This window comes from Periplaneta americana, chromosome 7, assembly GCF_040183065.1.
Source record: "Periplaneta americana isolate PAMFEO1 chromosome 7, P.americana_PAMFEO1_priV1, whole genome shotgun sequence".
Lineage (NCBI taxonomy): Eukaryota > Metazoa > Arthropoda > Insecta > Blattodea > Blattidae > Periplaneta > Periplaneta americana.
The window spans coordinates 167,559,633-167,577,220 of NC_091123.1; the positions used below are offsets into that span (position 1 = coordinate 167,559,633).

The 17,588-nt window shown below is 32.8% G+C and overlaps 1 protein-coding gene across 5 annotated transcripts in view; it reads left to right on the forward strand.

Annotated features, from left to right (window-relative positions):
• Nmdar2 (NMDA receptor 2) overlaps positions 1-17,588 on the forward strand; it is an 825,403-nt gene that overhangs the window by 698,877 nt on the left and 108,938 nt on the right. For all 5 annotated transcript variants that reach the window (XM_069831779.1, XM_069831775.1, XM_069831778.1 and 2 more), the window contains exon 9: positions 6,540-6,649. In XM_069831779.1, the coding sequence (XP_069687880.1) occupies positions 6,540-6,649 (110 nt within the window). The remainder of the gene's footprint in view (positions 1-6,539; positions 6,650-17,588) is intronic.

The window sequence follows — 17,588 nt, forward strand, 5'->3', positions numbered from 1 at the left end:
AAGTAAACAAATAAACAAATGAACAAATGAATACATAAATAAGTAAATAAATGATTAAATGAATAAATAAATAAATAAACAAATAAACAAATGAACAAATGAATACATAAATAAGTAAATAAATGATTAAATGAATAAATTAATAAATAAGTAAATAAATAAACAAATAAACAAATGAACAAATGAATACATAAGTAAGTAAATAAATGATTAAATGAATAAATAAATAAATAAATAAATAAGTAAATAAATAAACAAGAAACAAATAAACACATGAATAAATGAATAAATAAGTAAATAAATAAATGATTAATTAAATAAATAAGTAAATAAATAAACAAGAAACAAATAAACAAATAAACACATGAATAAATGAATAAATAAGTAAATAAATAAATGATTAATTAAATAAATAAGTAAATAAATAAACAAGAAACAAATAAACAAATAAACACATGAATAAATGAATAAATAAGTAAATAAATAAATGATTAAATAAATAAATAAATAAATAAATAAAAAATGAACAAATGAATAAATGAATAAATAAGTAAATAAATAAATGATTAAACGAATAAATGAATAAATAAGTAAATAAATAAACAAGTAAACAAATAAACAAATGAACAAATGAATAAATAAGTAAATAAATGATTAAATGAATAAATGAATAAATAAGTAAAGAAATAAATAAACAAATAAACAAATGAACAAATGAATACATAAGTAAATAAATGATTAAATGAATAAATTAATAAATAAGTAAATAAATAAACAAGTAAACAAATAAACAAATGAATGAATAAGTAAATAAATAAATTATTAATTGAATAAATAAGTAAATAAATAAATAAAGAAATAAATAAATGAACAAATGAATAAATAAGTAAATAAATAAATGATTAAACGAATAAATGAATAAATAAATAAACAAGTAAACAAATAAACAAATAAACAAATGAATAAATAAGTAAATAAATAAATGATTAATTGAATAAATAAGTAAATAAATAAATAAAGAAATAAACAAATGAACAAATGACTAAATAAGTAAATAAATAAATGATTAATTGTATAAATAAGTAAATAAATAAATAAAGAAATAAACAAATGAACAAATGAATAAATAAGTAAATAAATAAATGATTAAACGAATAAATGAATAAATAAGTAAATAAATAAATAAACAAATAAACAAATGAACAAATGAATAAATAAGTAAATAAATAAATGATTAAATGAATAAATAAGCAAATAAATAAACACATAAACAAATGAACAAATGAATAAATAAGTAAATAAATAAATGATTAAATGAATAAATGAATAAATAAGCAAATAAATAAACAAATAAACAAATGAACAAATGAATAAATGAATAAATAAGTAATTAAATAAATGATTAAATGAATAAGTAAATAAATAAATAAATTTATTTGAGTATTTATACCTCACATGCAGCGTAATACACAATTATTACATTATCCGTCACGCTTTTTCATTACTTTATTTACGTCGAGAAATTGTTTGGGGAATATTAGCATTTCATGCTCGTCATGAAAACCAACAAAACATGTGCAGTGCAGTACAGTACAATGTTCATATTGACAAAGGCTTCAATTCACGCCGTCCACAATTGCGCAGAGCTTCCAATGGACAGCCCGTCACCTGTTGCGGTTTAACTTGAAGGCAATATGTCGACCGATCACGATGAAATGTTTATGAGCATGGACATATTTAAATCTGTGAATTTTGATGCCTTCGCGGTGGTGAAATTGTGGCACGACTTTTCAGTGTTCCAATCGTGCGTCGAAATACGTGCAATTAAATCTACTCTTCGGAACTACATTTTGCTTTCGACTATGGAAAAAAGTAGTTCTTAAACTATTACCTAAAAAAAGACTGTTTACACAGATGTTGTATCCATAGTGTTATTAAAATTTATTGCAATTAATATTTTTAATAACACTATGGATCCAACAGACTGTTTAACATCGGCATCCTCATACTCGTAGCGAACGGAGGTGATATCAAATACCTTACTATAATAATGCGGACAGCTTGCAGTTCTGCGCGCGAACGACGCTGGTGCTGCTACCTAGGCGACAGCTGAAACCTGCGAAACAAGTTGTAATTCACTGCAATGTATATTGTTGCTGGGCTAGTAAATAGTTTTATTAATTAGTGCTATGTTGAAATGTCAGGGTGTATATGTGCTGTTTATAATTGCTACAATTACAGCATTACAAACTGCTTCAAACCATACTTTTGATTTCTGTGGGATCATGAAACGTGCTTTTTATTTAGGCATAATAAATGAGTAGAAGTTAAAATATATTGAACATTTTAAGGTTTTAGCTAATTAAGTTTTATTGTTGTCCACATGCCTTTACTAATTATTACAAGCATCAGATTACTACCATTTTTATCTTTGCAGTTGTCAGCAATAGGTATATAAAGCGTTATTGTAAATTTATTATTAATATCAGATTTAATTTTGTCTCACTAAAGCAAAGAAAAAATATGCAACAATTCTGTGGCCGGGACGAAAAAGGTCTTACGGTATATGTACACCTACAAAACGCAAAAAATGAATGAAAAATTATAATTTTCAAAATATAAATGTTTCAATAGAGAATTTTCTCCCCTTTAATTTGATATAAGAATTTTCGATTTATGCCTTATGGTTTTTCAGACAAGTCCCATTTTCCAAAATTCTGCGTCATCAGCCACGGTCACTTCTATGAAGGTCACTCCAAAAGTAATGAACAACATTCTTTAAAATTTATTTTTTATTCTAAACCTTTGCAATTTATGGAGATCATAGATACATCCTTCCCCCTTGTATTCAAATTTAATTTAAGTCGTTCCTGTGAGTGGCGCCATGATGGCACTTCAAGATGGCTGCTGTACTTGACATTCGTCAGAAGCAACGTGCTGTTATCGAGTTCCTGTGCTGTGAGAAGGAGACAGTGGTAAACATTCACAAGAGGTTGAAAAAAGCTATATGGAGATGCAGCTGTTGATCATAGTACTGTTAGTCGGTGAGCAAGCAGATTATCTTGTGAAAGAGGCCACGCCATTATTCGGGATACTCCAAGTTTGAATAGAAGAAGCAATTGTGTGCAGAGTATTGAAACAGTTGGGGTTAAAAAGATTTGTGCCAGGTGGGTTCCGAGGATGTTAACAGAAGCCCACTAAGAAACCAGAAAAGCAGTGTGCAGAGAACTTTTGGACCAGTATGAGAATGGAGGAGATGAATTTCTTGCAAGAATTGTAACAGGAGATGAAATATGGCTCCACGATTTTGATCGGAGATAAAGAGCCAGACAATGGAGTGGCATCATGCAAATTCACTGAAGAAAAGAAATTCAAAACTGCGTCTTTGACAGGAAATGTTATGGCTACTATGTTTTTCAATTCAAAAGGACTCTTGCTTGTGGACATTATGCCACACGGAACCACCATTAATTCTGATGTATATGTGACATCTCTCAAGAAACTTCAAGCTCGACTGAGTCATGTTCAACCACATCGGGAGATGCAGAATGTTCTGCTATTGCACGACAACGCATGGCAACATGTCAGTCACAATACCACACACCAGGTCAGAAAACGTGGTTGGACAACACTGAAATATCCGCTTTACAGTCCTGACCTGGCGCCATGCGATTACCATCTCTTTGGTAAACTGAAGGAACGAGGTTTGAAGATGATGACTACCTCGTGCACGCTACTAAAGAGTGGCTCAGACGTGTTGGTTCAGACTTTTATCGTGCAGGTATACAGGCCCTCATTCCAAGGTGGCGTAAGGCAGTTGAAAGGTGCGGGGATTATGTGGAAAAGTGGCGTATTATTCCTGAAGGATAAATCTACATTATATGAAAATAGCAAAGCTGTAGGATAAAAATGTAATTTTTAAATAAATATTGTGGATTACTTTTGGAGTGATCCTCGTAGCAGTCACTCCCCTCGTCCAGCATTGCTTGTAAAATAAACTTCTTCTAGTCAGTCCCAAAATAAATGCATAGATATTAGGGCATGATCATTAGATTGAAAACACATTTTTACATAATGAAGTAATTTGTAATCTTTTACTGTTAGTCATAAAACTGTAAATTTGTGTGTCAGTGATATTGTACGTCATTTTAATAAGAGCCCAAAAGTAGAAAATAAAATTTTGAGTAGGATGGGCATAAACCCTGGTACAAACACCATCGCAGAATTTGTTGCATCAATGGAAAATAAGGACAAAAAAAAACATTCAACATCTGAAGTTAAAACAAGGAGGAGGTATTTGAGAGGCAGAAAGAAGCTGAAACTGGACCGACATGAAGCTGCTTAAGGAGTCACATTATGATGATGCAGTCTTCTAGGCTCTGAAAGTTTGTGGTTCATTTCCTGTAAATAGTAATTTTAGAATATTTAATTCTTTCAAACATGATATCTCATTCAAATATGGTGATACCAAGACGATATTGGTGTCATTTTGAAGCTTGAAATGTCGCCTAGTGTCTGACAATGAGTAAAATAACATTAATAGAGTTAATAATATCTGTGAATTTTTACATGATATATGGAACATAAAATATTAGTATAAGTTACATATATGGTAATATTTAATTAATGTAAATGAAAATAAAAAATAGCTCTATGTCAGGCACTAAAGAATAGTTTTAGCTATAGAACAGTGAAAAAATGTGGCTCTATATTAAAAACTGCATTATCTATCATGTTTGAAGTTGTATGTCAAAATTATAAACAAAATAATTTTTATAAACAATTTAGACATAATTTCAAGGGATTTGTTCACTTCATTCTCTTTCTGGTACCATTCTCAATTGCACAAAAATTTTACAGAGCAAAATTATGCAAAACAAATTTTTTTGTATGTAAAGGTGTACATATACCTTAAGTAAAAATTTTATACTTTTCAGGAGAGCAGTAGAAAGATTGAAATTGGTGTCAATTATAGAGTTCTTTTAAGTAAGAGGTTTTCCTGGATATTATTTGTTTATATTTCTTCTAAAATAGGTAATGTTGCTCATTTAACAATTTTCTTGATTATTTTCAAAAATAGCTGCACTTAAGCCCTTTTAAGACTACAATCCAAACTGAGTAGAAGGGACTATTTAAACATAAGACCTTTTTCATGTCAAAATATATGGGAAATGTAAATTATTAGGAATGCAAAATAGGTCTTAAATAATATAGAACTGTTTACCTGGTGCTTAAAGTTTTAAAAGGAAAGGGCATCAGTATGTGATAAAATGGCTAAAATACAAGTTAGACCTTTTTAATAGGGAAGCATGGAAAGTAAACATGTGATATTTGTAAGGAATAAAGTATTAAATATTCTTAAGTCCTTTGTTATGTGTGTGCTCCATTCAAAAGTACTTAGGACATTTGATAACGGTCTATAAATCCAGCCAGGATTCTTATTTGACTTTAACCGTTTTACCAAATTGTAGAGATTTCTTTCCGCTTTCAGAATATATAAAAATCTCATTTTCACAAAAAAAATTGTATTAAGACCTTTTTCCTCCCGGCAACAGAATTAATTACGGAAAATAATATGAAGTATGCAATATTCTCATAATATGCAACTTTGATATAAAATAATGTTACATTAAATACTATTCAACATTTCTTAAGTGTCTCGTATATTATTCCACATTAGTACCTCACGTTTTAAACAACAGTCCGAATCCCGCTATGTTGTTATTTGTATTTGTGGACGTAATTCCACGCCGCTCCGCTAGATGTCAGGTCCGCGATATTTCGCACTCACGTCAATGCTACTAGTATACAGCTGTCCGGTAAATTATTATAGTAAGGTATTTGGTGACGTCAATGGTCGTGGTCACACAGATTACATTGGTTCATGGCCTAACTACTAATAGCAGTAGCATTCAGCTGTGGCTCAAAACTCTGTTACAATAAGCAATTGAAATTCTACCTCTTTTTGTTTCGCCTCGGTTCCCGGAATGGGTCCCCATACCCACACGCGTGTCAGCATATCACGATCGATCAGTGCCACAGCCGTGATGATACGGTCGCGAAGTGTCTGAAGGTTAGCGGGAAGTAGGGGTACAAAAACAATGTCCTTCGCAAATCTCCACAAGAAAAAATCGCAAGTTGTTAAATTCGGTGATTTGGGTGGCCACCGCATTAAGGCGTCATCTTCTTGTCCTCAATGTCCTATCCAACGTTGTGATAAATTTGTGTTGAAATGGCCTTGTACATCATTATGGAAATGAGCTGAACGGCCGTCTTGTTGAAAATATGTAATTATCACAGGCTCTTTCCTAACAAAACTTGGAGAGTTTTTCGTCCTATCGGTATAACAATTTTTATTGCAATAAAATTATTCCTTGCTTAGTTTATTTGTGGTGAATTTCTAAAATGTTTCACGGACTTACGAAAGACGATATACTTTTTTTTTAACTCAATGCTGAGAATCTACATAACTCGTGTGCCATTTCGACTTGCTTTCATTGTCAATAAATTTTTCACAAATCATTTTCTTTTGCTTTCAGAACCTTTTGACACCGCATCTTGGATGCTAGTGGGTGTCGTGGCTATTCAAGCAGCCACGTTCACCATCTTCCTTTTCGAATGGCTCAGTCCTTCAGGATTTGACATGAAGGTAAGTTCAGCTATCACTAAGATTATGCTGTCATTTTTGTTATAATACTGGTATTATTACAATTTTACATTTGTATATATACGAGGGCCACTTACTAAGTCATGGCAACTATTTTTTTCCGCGGAATCCCGGACCGCAATCCAAATTTTTTGATATGCAACATTTACATTAGAATGTACGAGTATAGTAGGGGAAACCCGGGCAAAGCGGATAAGCTAAGAATAAACAATGCCACAGGCTATATTTTGGTGCTCCCGAAATAAAAACTTCATGACTTTGGTTGTGACACATGTTGTCCACATATCTACAAAATAGCAATTCGTTTCTCGTACCTACGGACAGTGATATGATTTGAGAAAGAAAATATAGTTCCGGGCAAAGCGAATAATTAACCCGGACAAAGTGAATATCCCAATAATATTTTCATCTTTCTATTTAATTTCTATTCACTGATAATAAAAATAAATCAACACATAAACACGATGATAATGCGTGTAATTGATGTATTGAATATTTCGTCAATCTCTGAAGATGCCGACATCACAGAAGTGGTTGATTCTGAGTGAGCATTAACTGTTTCTTCAGCCGCTGAAGAAGCTGGCACCGCAGAATTTGTTAAATCTGAGTCAGCTGTCATTTCGCTGATTTCTGTCTCAAGTGGGCGATCTGTAAGTTCATCTGGAGCAAACTCTTCATCAACAAACACATTATGGTTGTATGGTCAGATAGCAGAACTAATGATTGGAAGATTTTATTTCTTCAAGTGCTTTCTTCATGTCTTCTTCCGACCATTTGGCTTGCTCCGTCTTCCTCTTGAAAAATTAAATCATCCGAAAACACATTACGACCTTTTTAAGTAAAAATTAAGATCAGTGTTGCTGATTTATAATTTAATTAGTGTGGCTTAATGCCTCCACTATGTAAAATGATCTAACACGCTTTATTACAATAGACAAATATATACAAAAACACAGCTGACACTTATATAGTGGATAAGTTATCCACTTTGCCCTATTCACTTTGCCCGCAGACGCCACTTCGCTTTTCATTTAAGGTTATACAAACATAAACGTCAATAACCTTCTTCGTAAGTACGGCATTTTAGAACTAATTCTATCGCCTATATATTACTATCACATAACAAAGAGTTTCTGCAGTACTGCATCACAGTCTACTATATACAGTCGCGAAGCTTGAGGTGATTTTTTGCAAATCTCGTGATAAAGCGCTCCAAGCGGTTAGCTACTAGAAACAATAGACTGTCCACGGTCGACTTTGGACTGTGTCGTATTTCCATCGAGTGCTAGCTCGTTGCGTATTTCACATTGATGCTTGTGAAATGTTCGTTATTGGTTGTAATGAAAATGTTAATGGCTAAAATATAATAATTGGAATAATAATATTTTACTAGAGACGTAGAAAAATTAAGTTTGGTTTAATGAAATTTATTGATCACGTTTTATTTTCAATTCTGGTGGGATTATTATTGCTTAGGCTTACTTTTTTTTTTTTTCAAAGGATGTGTTTTTAATTATAGCTGTTAATTTTGTTGTTATTTTTATTTGTTACTTTACTAGAGACGTACAAAAAGTCTGTTACAATAAAATTTATTGATCACGTTTTATTTCCAATTCTGGTGTGATTATTATTGCTTAACCTCATCCCACTTTGTTAACGACGTAAGCCTACACTACAAGTACCGGTACACGTAAGTTACTCCATTAATTCATATTTCCATTATTATTGTTGTAAAGGGAAATGAAAATTAATACAGTATTTATTGGTTTCATAGTTAATTATCACTATAATCTTGAATGAGTGAAGCGATTATAGTAAATTTCAGTTCGTTTTTCACAAACAAAAATAATATTAACCTATTTCTTGCAGGTATCTTCGAGTTTAAGGTGCAATTTAATATACTTCATTAAAATAATAAATTAACTTTATGCATTTAATATTTCAATCATGGAAGGAAGATGTTAATTTTTCCAAAAGAACACAACGAAAGTGTAACTATTTTGTTGTCTACTAGGAGAGAGATCTGCGGTGATGAGGCGATAGTAGCGATCCTAGTGGTGGGCAACTACCCATGTTTGCAATTTTACTACATATTGAGCTTCGCGACTGTATATAGTAAACTGTGACTGCATGTTGTACATATATTTCTCTCATATGGAAATATTTTAAGAAAACAGTCAATTTTCTTTAAACACACGCTGACTTCTTCTCTTACTAGCTAGAATGACGACAAGTCAGTTCCAGCAGCAAAATCTGGTTGGGATTCTTCCCCAACCTAGCAGAAAGCGCTACCTGTTGGCGTTTCTAATAGGCATTATTCTCATTGCCCGGGTTATTCGTTTTGCCCGGATCTCCCCTACTTATACAGGGACATCATTTTATTTTTACTTCAATTTTTATTGTACCTGAATTTTTGAATATACTTCACTCCCATCCCTTCCACTAATGATGTTCAACCGTCCTCCACACAGATCCAAGACCGCATATACAGTCATAGTAACCTTACAGTCATAGTAAACAGTACGTTCCAAAAATAAGTTCGCGTTTTCCAGTGACGAAAGAGCTTTCAATATTGCATTATTTTCGCACAGGTACTGTCGTCCATTTGCCTACGTTGCATCCCGGTTTCCCCCACCTGCTTCTATTAGCCTCTCTGTAAATGCAAGCGGCTGGGCTGTCTTAGCTCTTTTCTGAGAACATTAATTTCTGTTAGGAATTGGACGTCTAGGTAATATTATACCCATACAACGTTTTTAAAATAACGTAAATAAAAGGGCCTCATTAAGTAATTAACTGTCACATGATTCCCCCCCCTTTCTATGACCCTGCGACATAACCATTTGGACGGACAGTAGATAGTATGTCTGAGTAATTTTATCTTTTCGGATCGGGCAGAAGTGAAGATTGAATTTACAGTACGTAAGGTACTCTTTTATAGAGTAGGTACAGAATTATTTCAACATGAGTTACTAGTACGAAGGACGAAACTGGTAATTGGAATTACACATATTAGAACTGAAGCCTATATCGAAATGAACGGCCACCATTTTCAAAAATACGTTTAAATATCCATATTATGATTTTTTTCAATTTAACTTCATTCTTTATATTGTACGCTAATGTGCTGTAGACAGTATAATATACACTACATAATGAATACGTCCGAATGGACAGCTCAATTAGTGAGTAAAAACACTCATTGTTAATACAGTACTGTATTTTGATTAAACAAAAACCTAATGACAATTATCAAACTCAAAAGCGTGATATATTTTCCTAGTTTACATAAATGGATGAACTACTTTTCTTCCCTCCTATACGTAGTAAAGTGATTTGTTTGTATATTAAGCTAGTATCATCGAACTCCAGTCGTGGAAGGGGATAGCAAACTGTTATCAACCGTTGATGCAAAGGTATAGCCAGGTTAATATTAGAAATATTAGTAAAAATAAAATGATGTCCCTGTAGATACCGCTAGATGGTGTAGATATTCAAGAACAGAAGAAGAGAGATGCGCGCAAGTCAGTCGATTCATTGTTGATGTTTGTAGTTTGTCAAGTATGGATGTGAATCGGCTAGAACAACGTGCATACATAAAAACAGTCGCTGTCAGAACGCGAGAAAATGTCATTCAGAACTCGTAGAAGCTGTTGGAGCTCGTGCTCTGACGTACAGAACTGTTGCTAGATGGGTAGCAGCTTTCCAAAGTCTGCTGAATGGTTATAGTGTTGAAAACGCTAGAAATAATTTCAAACGAAAATCTACCATAGAATTGTCTCTTTTTCTTGTTATCTTTATATGCTAATTTAAGAATTTTTAGTTAAAAAATGTTTACATATATTTTTACATGGATAGCTTATTTAATGCCCTAAGAGTGAAACATAACCATATTTCCCCCTATTACTACATATGCTAGTGGATTATAGTGATTTTCTTTTACCAACTTCGTTTCGAATTTCGGGTACTGACAAATACTACAGCTGGAAGTTATTTTCTAATTGTTATGTTGGCATCAATAACTTCGGTATTCAGTAAAGTAAATTGTTGAAAATGCAAGCAAATACCTTACTATAATAATACCGGACAGCTAGCAGTTTTACGTGCGAACGACGCTGGTGCTGCAACCTACCTGCAGGTGTGGAGATACTCGCGAAACAAACTGTAATTAACTGCAATGTATATTGTTGCTGGGCTAGTTAATAGTTTTATTAATTAGTGCTGTGTTAAAATGTCAGGGTGTAATGTGCTGTTTATAACTGCTACAAAATTACAGCATTACAAATTCCTCCATGTCGTACTTTCGATTTCCGAGGAATCATAAAACGTGAGTCAACAACATTCTTTAGTAGGCCTAATTCCTTCGTCTTTGTGTTGATAGAAACATAAAAATTGGCTTTTTTATCTAGACCTCATAAATGAATAGAAGTTAAAATGTATCGGAAATTTTAAGGTTTTATCAAATTAAGTTTTATTGTTGTCCACATGCCTTTACTAATTATTACAAGCATCAGATTACTATCAATTTTATCTTTGCAGTTGTCAGCAATGCGTATATAAATCATTATTGTAAATTCATTCCTAATATCAGAATTGATTTTGTCTCACTAAACCAAAGAAAAAATATATAACAATTAATTATGGAAAGTAATGTGAAGCATGCAATATTTCTCATAATATGCAGCTTTGATATAAGATAATAATTTTACATTAAATATTATTCAACATTTCTTAAGTGTTTCATATATAATTCCACATTAATAACTCACGTTTTAAACAATAGTCCGAATCTCGCTATGTTAATATTTGTATATGTGGACGTAATTCCATCCCGCTCCGCTAGATGTCAGGTCCGCGATATTTCGCACTCACCCCAATGCTGCTAGTATACAGCTGTCCGGTATTATTATAGTATTTGATGCAAGTACCTAGGCTTGTGAATTAATAATTAATTAGTAATACCAGTATTAATATTAATAGTCTATCAATACACAATTCAGTTCTGTTTCGTTATGATTCCAATTCAACTCCATATTCAGGTAAGTGTAATTAAATAAGAAATAACTTATAGACCTACTTCGTATGACACATGCATGTAAATATATTTGACATTGTAATGAAATTCTTTCGTGTTTAGATTTTTATTAAAATGTCCAAGAGAGGAAATAGCATGGTAGCGACTTCTCCAAGAAAGAAAATGATTGAAAGTATTTTAAGTAAGCTATACGTTTTAAAGTGGCGTTCTGTCTTCGGAATTCGTACTAATCGTTTCACGTGATCAAACTACATTTTTAGGTTAGGTCTCGTGAATCGTAAACTGTTTAGTTAAAGCAATGAATTTCATGTTGCCACACAAAATAAATTTTAATATTAGATCATACTAATCCTAATTACCAACATAATATGCGAGAAGTCCAGGAGGAAAATTTACCATTTCATAAATTATTGAATCGTGTAGAAAACACCTCGCAACATAAAGATGAGATGTGCTAAGTAAGTAAGATACGTAGTTATTATTAATTACTGCATTATTATTATTATTATTATTATTATTATTATTATTATCATCATCATCATCATCATTATCATTATCATTATCATTATCATTATCATTATTATTATTATTATTATTATTTGAGTACATAGCATTGTGATTTTTCCCTCTTTTGATGATAACTGGTATTAGTTGGCAACACTGAAGAGACAGTCAAATTAGACTTTCAGGAATTACTCTTACGTGATCCTCAATATAATTAAAGCGACCAACCTCAAGCTCCCACAGTGCTTCTCAACAGAAAGCTTTTCTCAATGGCCACTAGGAGTTGCCACTTGTCAACCCAAAAAAAAATCAAACGATATCGGATTCACCCGCCTAGAGGAGGCGATAGGAATCGCCCTACTCTACTTTATAAATCACTAATTTTCATAATTAAAATTTAATTAACTTCGAAAGTAGTACCGGTAGTCCAACTGACTTCTTATTCTTAATGCATCTAACAAATAATTAAACATTGAATTAAATCGGATTAAAATAATAAAAGGGGCTCATATGAAAATAAACGTAAAGAAAACTAAAGAAATGAGATTAAATAGTAAAAAGAAAGATTAAATTATAATTAATAATAATAATAACATTGATACTGTTCAAGAATTTAAATATTTGAGTAGTATAATTGACAAGGATGGTGAAGCCTTTGAGGATGTAAAGAACCGAATAAAAAATGCAAATAGTGCATTTGCTCAGCTGTACCCAATATGGGAATCTTATATTATATCTAGATCTACAAAAATTAAAATCTTTAACAGTAATGTGAAATCAGTCTTATTATATGGTTGTGAGACATGGAAAACAAGTAAAATTATACAAAATAAACTGCAAACTTTCGTTAATAGATGTTTACGAAGAATCTTAAAAATTAGATGGCCAGATATAATCACAAACTCAGAACTATGGAAGATAACAAATCAGAAAGAAATCACAATAGAAATCAAAAGACGAAAGTGGAATTGGATAGGGCACACTATCAGGAAAGAAGATGGAGCAGTAGAAAGAATGGCTTTGGATTGGAACCCCCAGGGTAGTAGAACAAGAGGAAGTCCAAAAATACATGGAAGAGAACAGTTTTGGAGGAAATTGCTAGGGAGAGGAAAACATGGAGCGAAATGAAGAAGTTGGCTACAAATAGGGTCCGATGGAGGCACTTTGTGAATGCCCTATGCTCCTCATGGAGAGGTACAGGAGTTTGATTGATTGATTTGATTGAAAAATAATAAAATTTAAAAAATTCAGTTCTAGTGTGCTTTAAGAAAATTAATCAGGGGCGAATGCTAGTCACGAAAGTTAGGCTTGCTCTTTTATTCATAGAGGAAGATGGGAGGATATAATAATTCATAATTAATAAAAATAATCAGACCCACATAAATAATTTATTTTATAATTATGAAATCATTATGAATCATGGATCATATTCGCTTATCAGATGTAGAAGTTCGATATGATATAAAAACATGGCCAACAACACAGTTTATTCAGTTTTTTCGACCCTGCCAACTAATGCATATTGTTGTAATGAGGTGCACTGAACGAGCGCATATGTTATATTCTCTATAATGTCTGTCTTCTCTTGAATAGTCCTTCGGGAAACTGGATTTAATAATAAGGTTTCAATAACACATAATTCCGAACTCATTGCAATACTTCAAATTAGTGTTTAAGAATTAATAATACATGCAGCAGCTAACACATGCATTCCACTCATACAATTACATTGCACTCGCAAATCACAGCACATTCCCGCTGTCAATACTGGTCTGTGTAACGTTAAATAGTCGTTGGTGTAGCTCTCGGACCGGAGCTTCAAACAACATATAACAGAAGCATGTGCGCCTAGGACGGACCAAAGAGGAAGGCACTTGCGCGCGCATCATATTCTCGCTATTTCTACGTCTTTCTTGTAGCTCCGAGAAACGAGCAAGCGTTGCGATACTTGCGGTGTGCAACCTGCGGATGGTATTACGCCTATACAGTATTCCAAAAATCAAAATAATTTTAATGTACGTAATCCCATTTTCAGAAATACACATTCTACGAAAATATTGGGCTTGCGCAGCAAGCATAGCATGCCCTGAGAAATTGCCCCTGAAATTAATTAAACTCATTCTGTTCCAAATGAATTGCAAAATATATCCAACAAAACATGTTTTTGATATAAGTAGGCACGAACAAGGAAACAACGTGAATAATATGTAGCTTACATACACATACCAACAGGGTAGTCAGAACAGATAGCAGATTTTCGACGCCAGACATTGAACGCGTGTGTTATGAACATCACAAGCACGTAGGCATTTATAGGCGAGTGGAGTAACATATTGGAGTCTAGCAACAGGTGAGTCGTATAATTTAGACAGGTTTTAAAACGGAGATAGAGGGAAACTCGGTGAGCACTGGGTCCTGTATTAAAGCTGAGAGAGAACCTTCATACTTCAAGGCTGACAACAAAGGCACGTGTTCATAGGAACTTTTATTAAATGCATGTTTTTTCGACTATTTCGTTTATATGACGTAATTCCATTTTCGACCAACGAAGTGTAATGAAATTTTGAATTCCAACCAATCACAGTCACACTTTGCGATAATTTTTACAGCTAGATTTATCACTATCAATTTATCGCATGGTCGTTCTTCTGTTTAGTCGTTGTCGCCAACTGTTTCCCCATAAATTGATGATCATGAATACATTAAGATGCAACTACACGGTTAAACTTTTCTTTCAACTTTAAAGCAATGAATGCAAGATTGATATTTAATATTAATTAATATATTTACGCAGTGAAGACGACGTTCAAAACGGCGCACCTCGTAGACACAAAATCTTCATGCATCTTAATTGAACGTACCTTTTAAATTGATTCTTTCAATAGTCTTCCCAGATTGCACGTATACGCGATTGGAATATTGAACTGTGTAGATGCAGCTTTAGTTCCGTTACACACTACAGCGAGAATGCGTTTGTCGAGCTATAAAAAATGCTTTCGTGTAGCACTGATTGTAACGGTCGAAATAAGACACAGCTGACATTGGTCCTGCTCCCACAGGTAACATAACCTATAAGTAGCCTATAAAATTTGTATTTTGTGAATGAAATTAAACAATTAATAGAAAGTCAGATGTTCAAATTTATGTAACATCATCGCATATCAACCCAATGACCTTGCATAGTAATAATAAGGTATTTTCATCAAACTGCCTTCCGTATGGCGTAATAAAATTCGTGTTTTAATTATGCCTATCTATACAGAGATGGCTTCACTGTGTAGCAACATATCTCGCTGTGAATACATAAGCATTGGTAAGTTATATAGCTGTCCCCACTGTTACTGTTAAATTAAATTATGATTTCAGCAGATAATGAATATTTATGTTATAATAATAAGAGAAAAGTGCAGTACATGTAATTAACAATTTTAAACCTGTATTTCGCAATTGGCATTACTGAATAATAACGTCGAATTTCTTTATTGCAGTAATCGATATTCATCTACGAGTATTTCAACTTCACAGTGTCTGAATAGGTTAAGTATTCGTTAATAAACAATTATTAACATTTTGTGATAGAATTTTAGGGATATATTATTTACATTTTTATTTTATTCACGAAATAGTCCTAATAAATGCCACTCGAGGTCTGAGATTTACCAGATAAATCTCAGACCTCTCGTGACATTACTACAGATAAATGTTTAACTAAATGACCAAATATATAAAGTAAAAATTAAATTATGTTCATACAGCGATTAATAATAATCCGTGGCGCTACAGCCCATGAAGGACCCAGACCGACCAGCCGGCTGCTGGCCTCACGCTCACATGCCGAAGCAGAGGTGAACGATCATCCAACCAGAATGGAGGTATTGTGTGGTTAGCACGATGATCCCCTCAGCCGTTATAGCTGGCTTTCGCAACCACATTTCGCTACCTATCGTAGCTCCCCAAGTGCATCACGATGCTGAGTGGGCACCGATCCCATACACTGGCCGAAATTTCATGATAAGATTTCTTCCTCCCCGAGGACTCGAACTAGCGCGTAGTCGGTAACGCGAGTCCTAGGCAGGATGCTTTAGACCACGACGCTACGGTGCGGGACATTATAGAGCGATTATTGATGCAAAAATATTATATGAAGAGTCCACTGCAAGAATGATGGATGTCACTTTCTTGTCGAAAATGAACCAAGACTGTCAATGCATAGCTTAAGACATATAGAATGTGCATAGAGAGTTATATGGCATTAACACTGATAGTCATTGTCCAGTGATGATCGGAAAATCACAGTTAAGCTTTGAGCGCTAAGCATTTCAAACTTTCAATTGCTTCTCCTGTAAAATGTATTCCGAATGACATCCATCATTCTTGCAGTGGACTCTTCATATCATATAGGAATTTGGAGAAATTACTTATCCCTATTATATATCAATAGAGAAAGATAAAAATTTCATGAAACATATTTCGGTATTCCACGAAATTCTTTAAACGTAACGGTCAGATATTAAATGAGTACTCTATTAATAGTATCAAAGGGGCTTTTTTGGTTATTGAAGTTAAGTACTTGTGTTATAGAGAAATGAGAAAATTATATTGAGAAAAAAATAAAATATTTTCATACGGCATATATATATATATATATATATATATATATATATATATATATATATATAATTTGAACTGGTAATGGAAATTAAAGGAAAACGGGTGAACGGATTTTAATGAATGACCCGTCATTTTGAAACTTGGCATCCAAGGATTTTCAGAAAAATAGTAACTTTCAGTGAAGCGTTAGTTTTCCTACATACGAGTAACTTTCCTGTTTTCCAAAATCCATCTTTCGTCAGTTTTGAGAATAAAAGAAAACACACACTACAATAAACAATATTACACGAAGGCCATGACCTGCATATTCTCTGACATCATAATACCAATATGACGATCTTCATTTGTATAATTTTTTCAGAACGTCTTTATAGAACTTCAAGACTTACTAAAAAGAATTTACAGGTCTGATTCTCTGGTGTGTACCTAATTGTCTGAATAAGCTGTGTATCGGATATTAAAATTACAAAACTTAAGAAGGTTTGATGACATTATTACCAATCAAAATATAATTGGCTGAAAGAGTTAGAATACAATGTGAGCAGATTAGGCCTAAATTGGATGTGGCAAGAAATTGGATTAATGAATATAAACACAGTAAATCAGACTAGCAATGAGATAGCTACACATTAAATATTTAGTCATTTAAGCAGATTGCGGCCATTGATTGATTACAGAGAAATGAAAATCTTTTGCGAACAAGAAGAAAACATGAGTTAACTTCAGAAAGAAACGGGTAGGTTTAGCATGGTGGTTGTTAGGATTTTCGAGAAT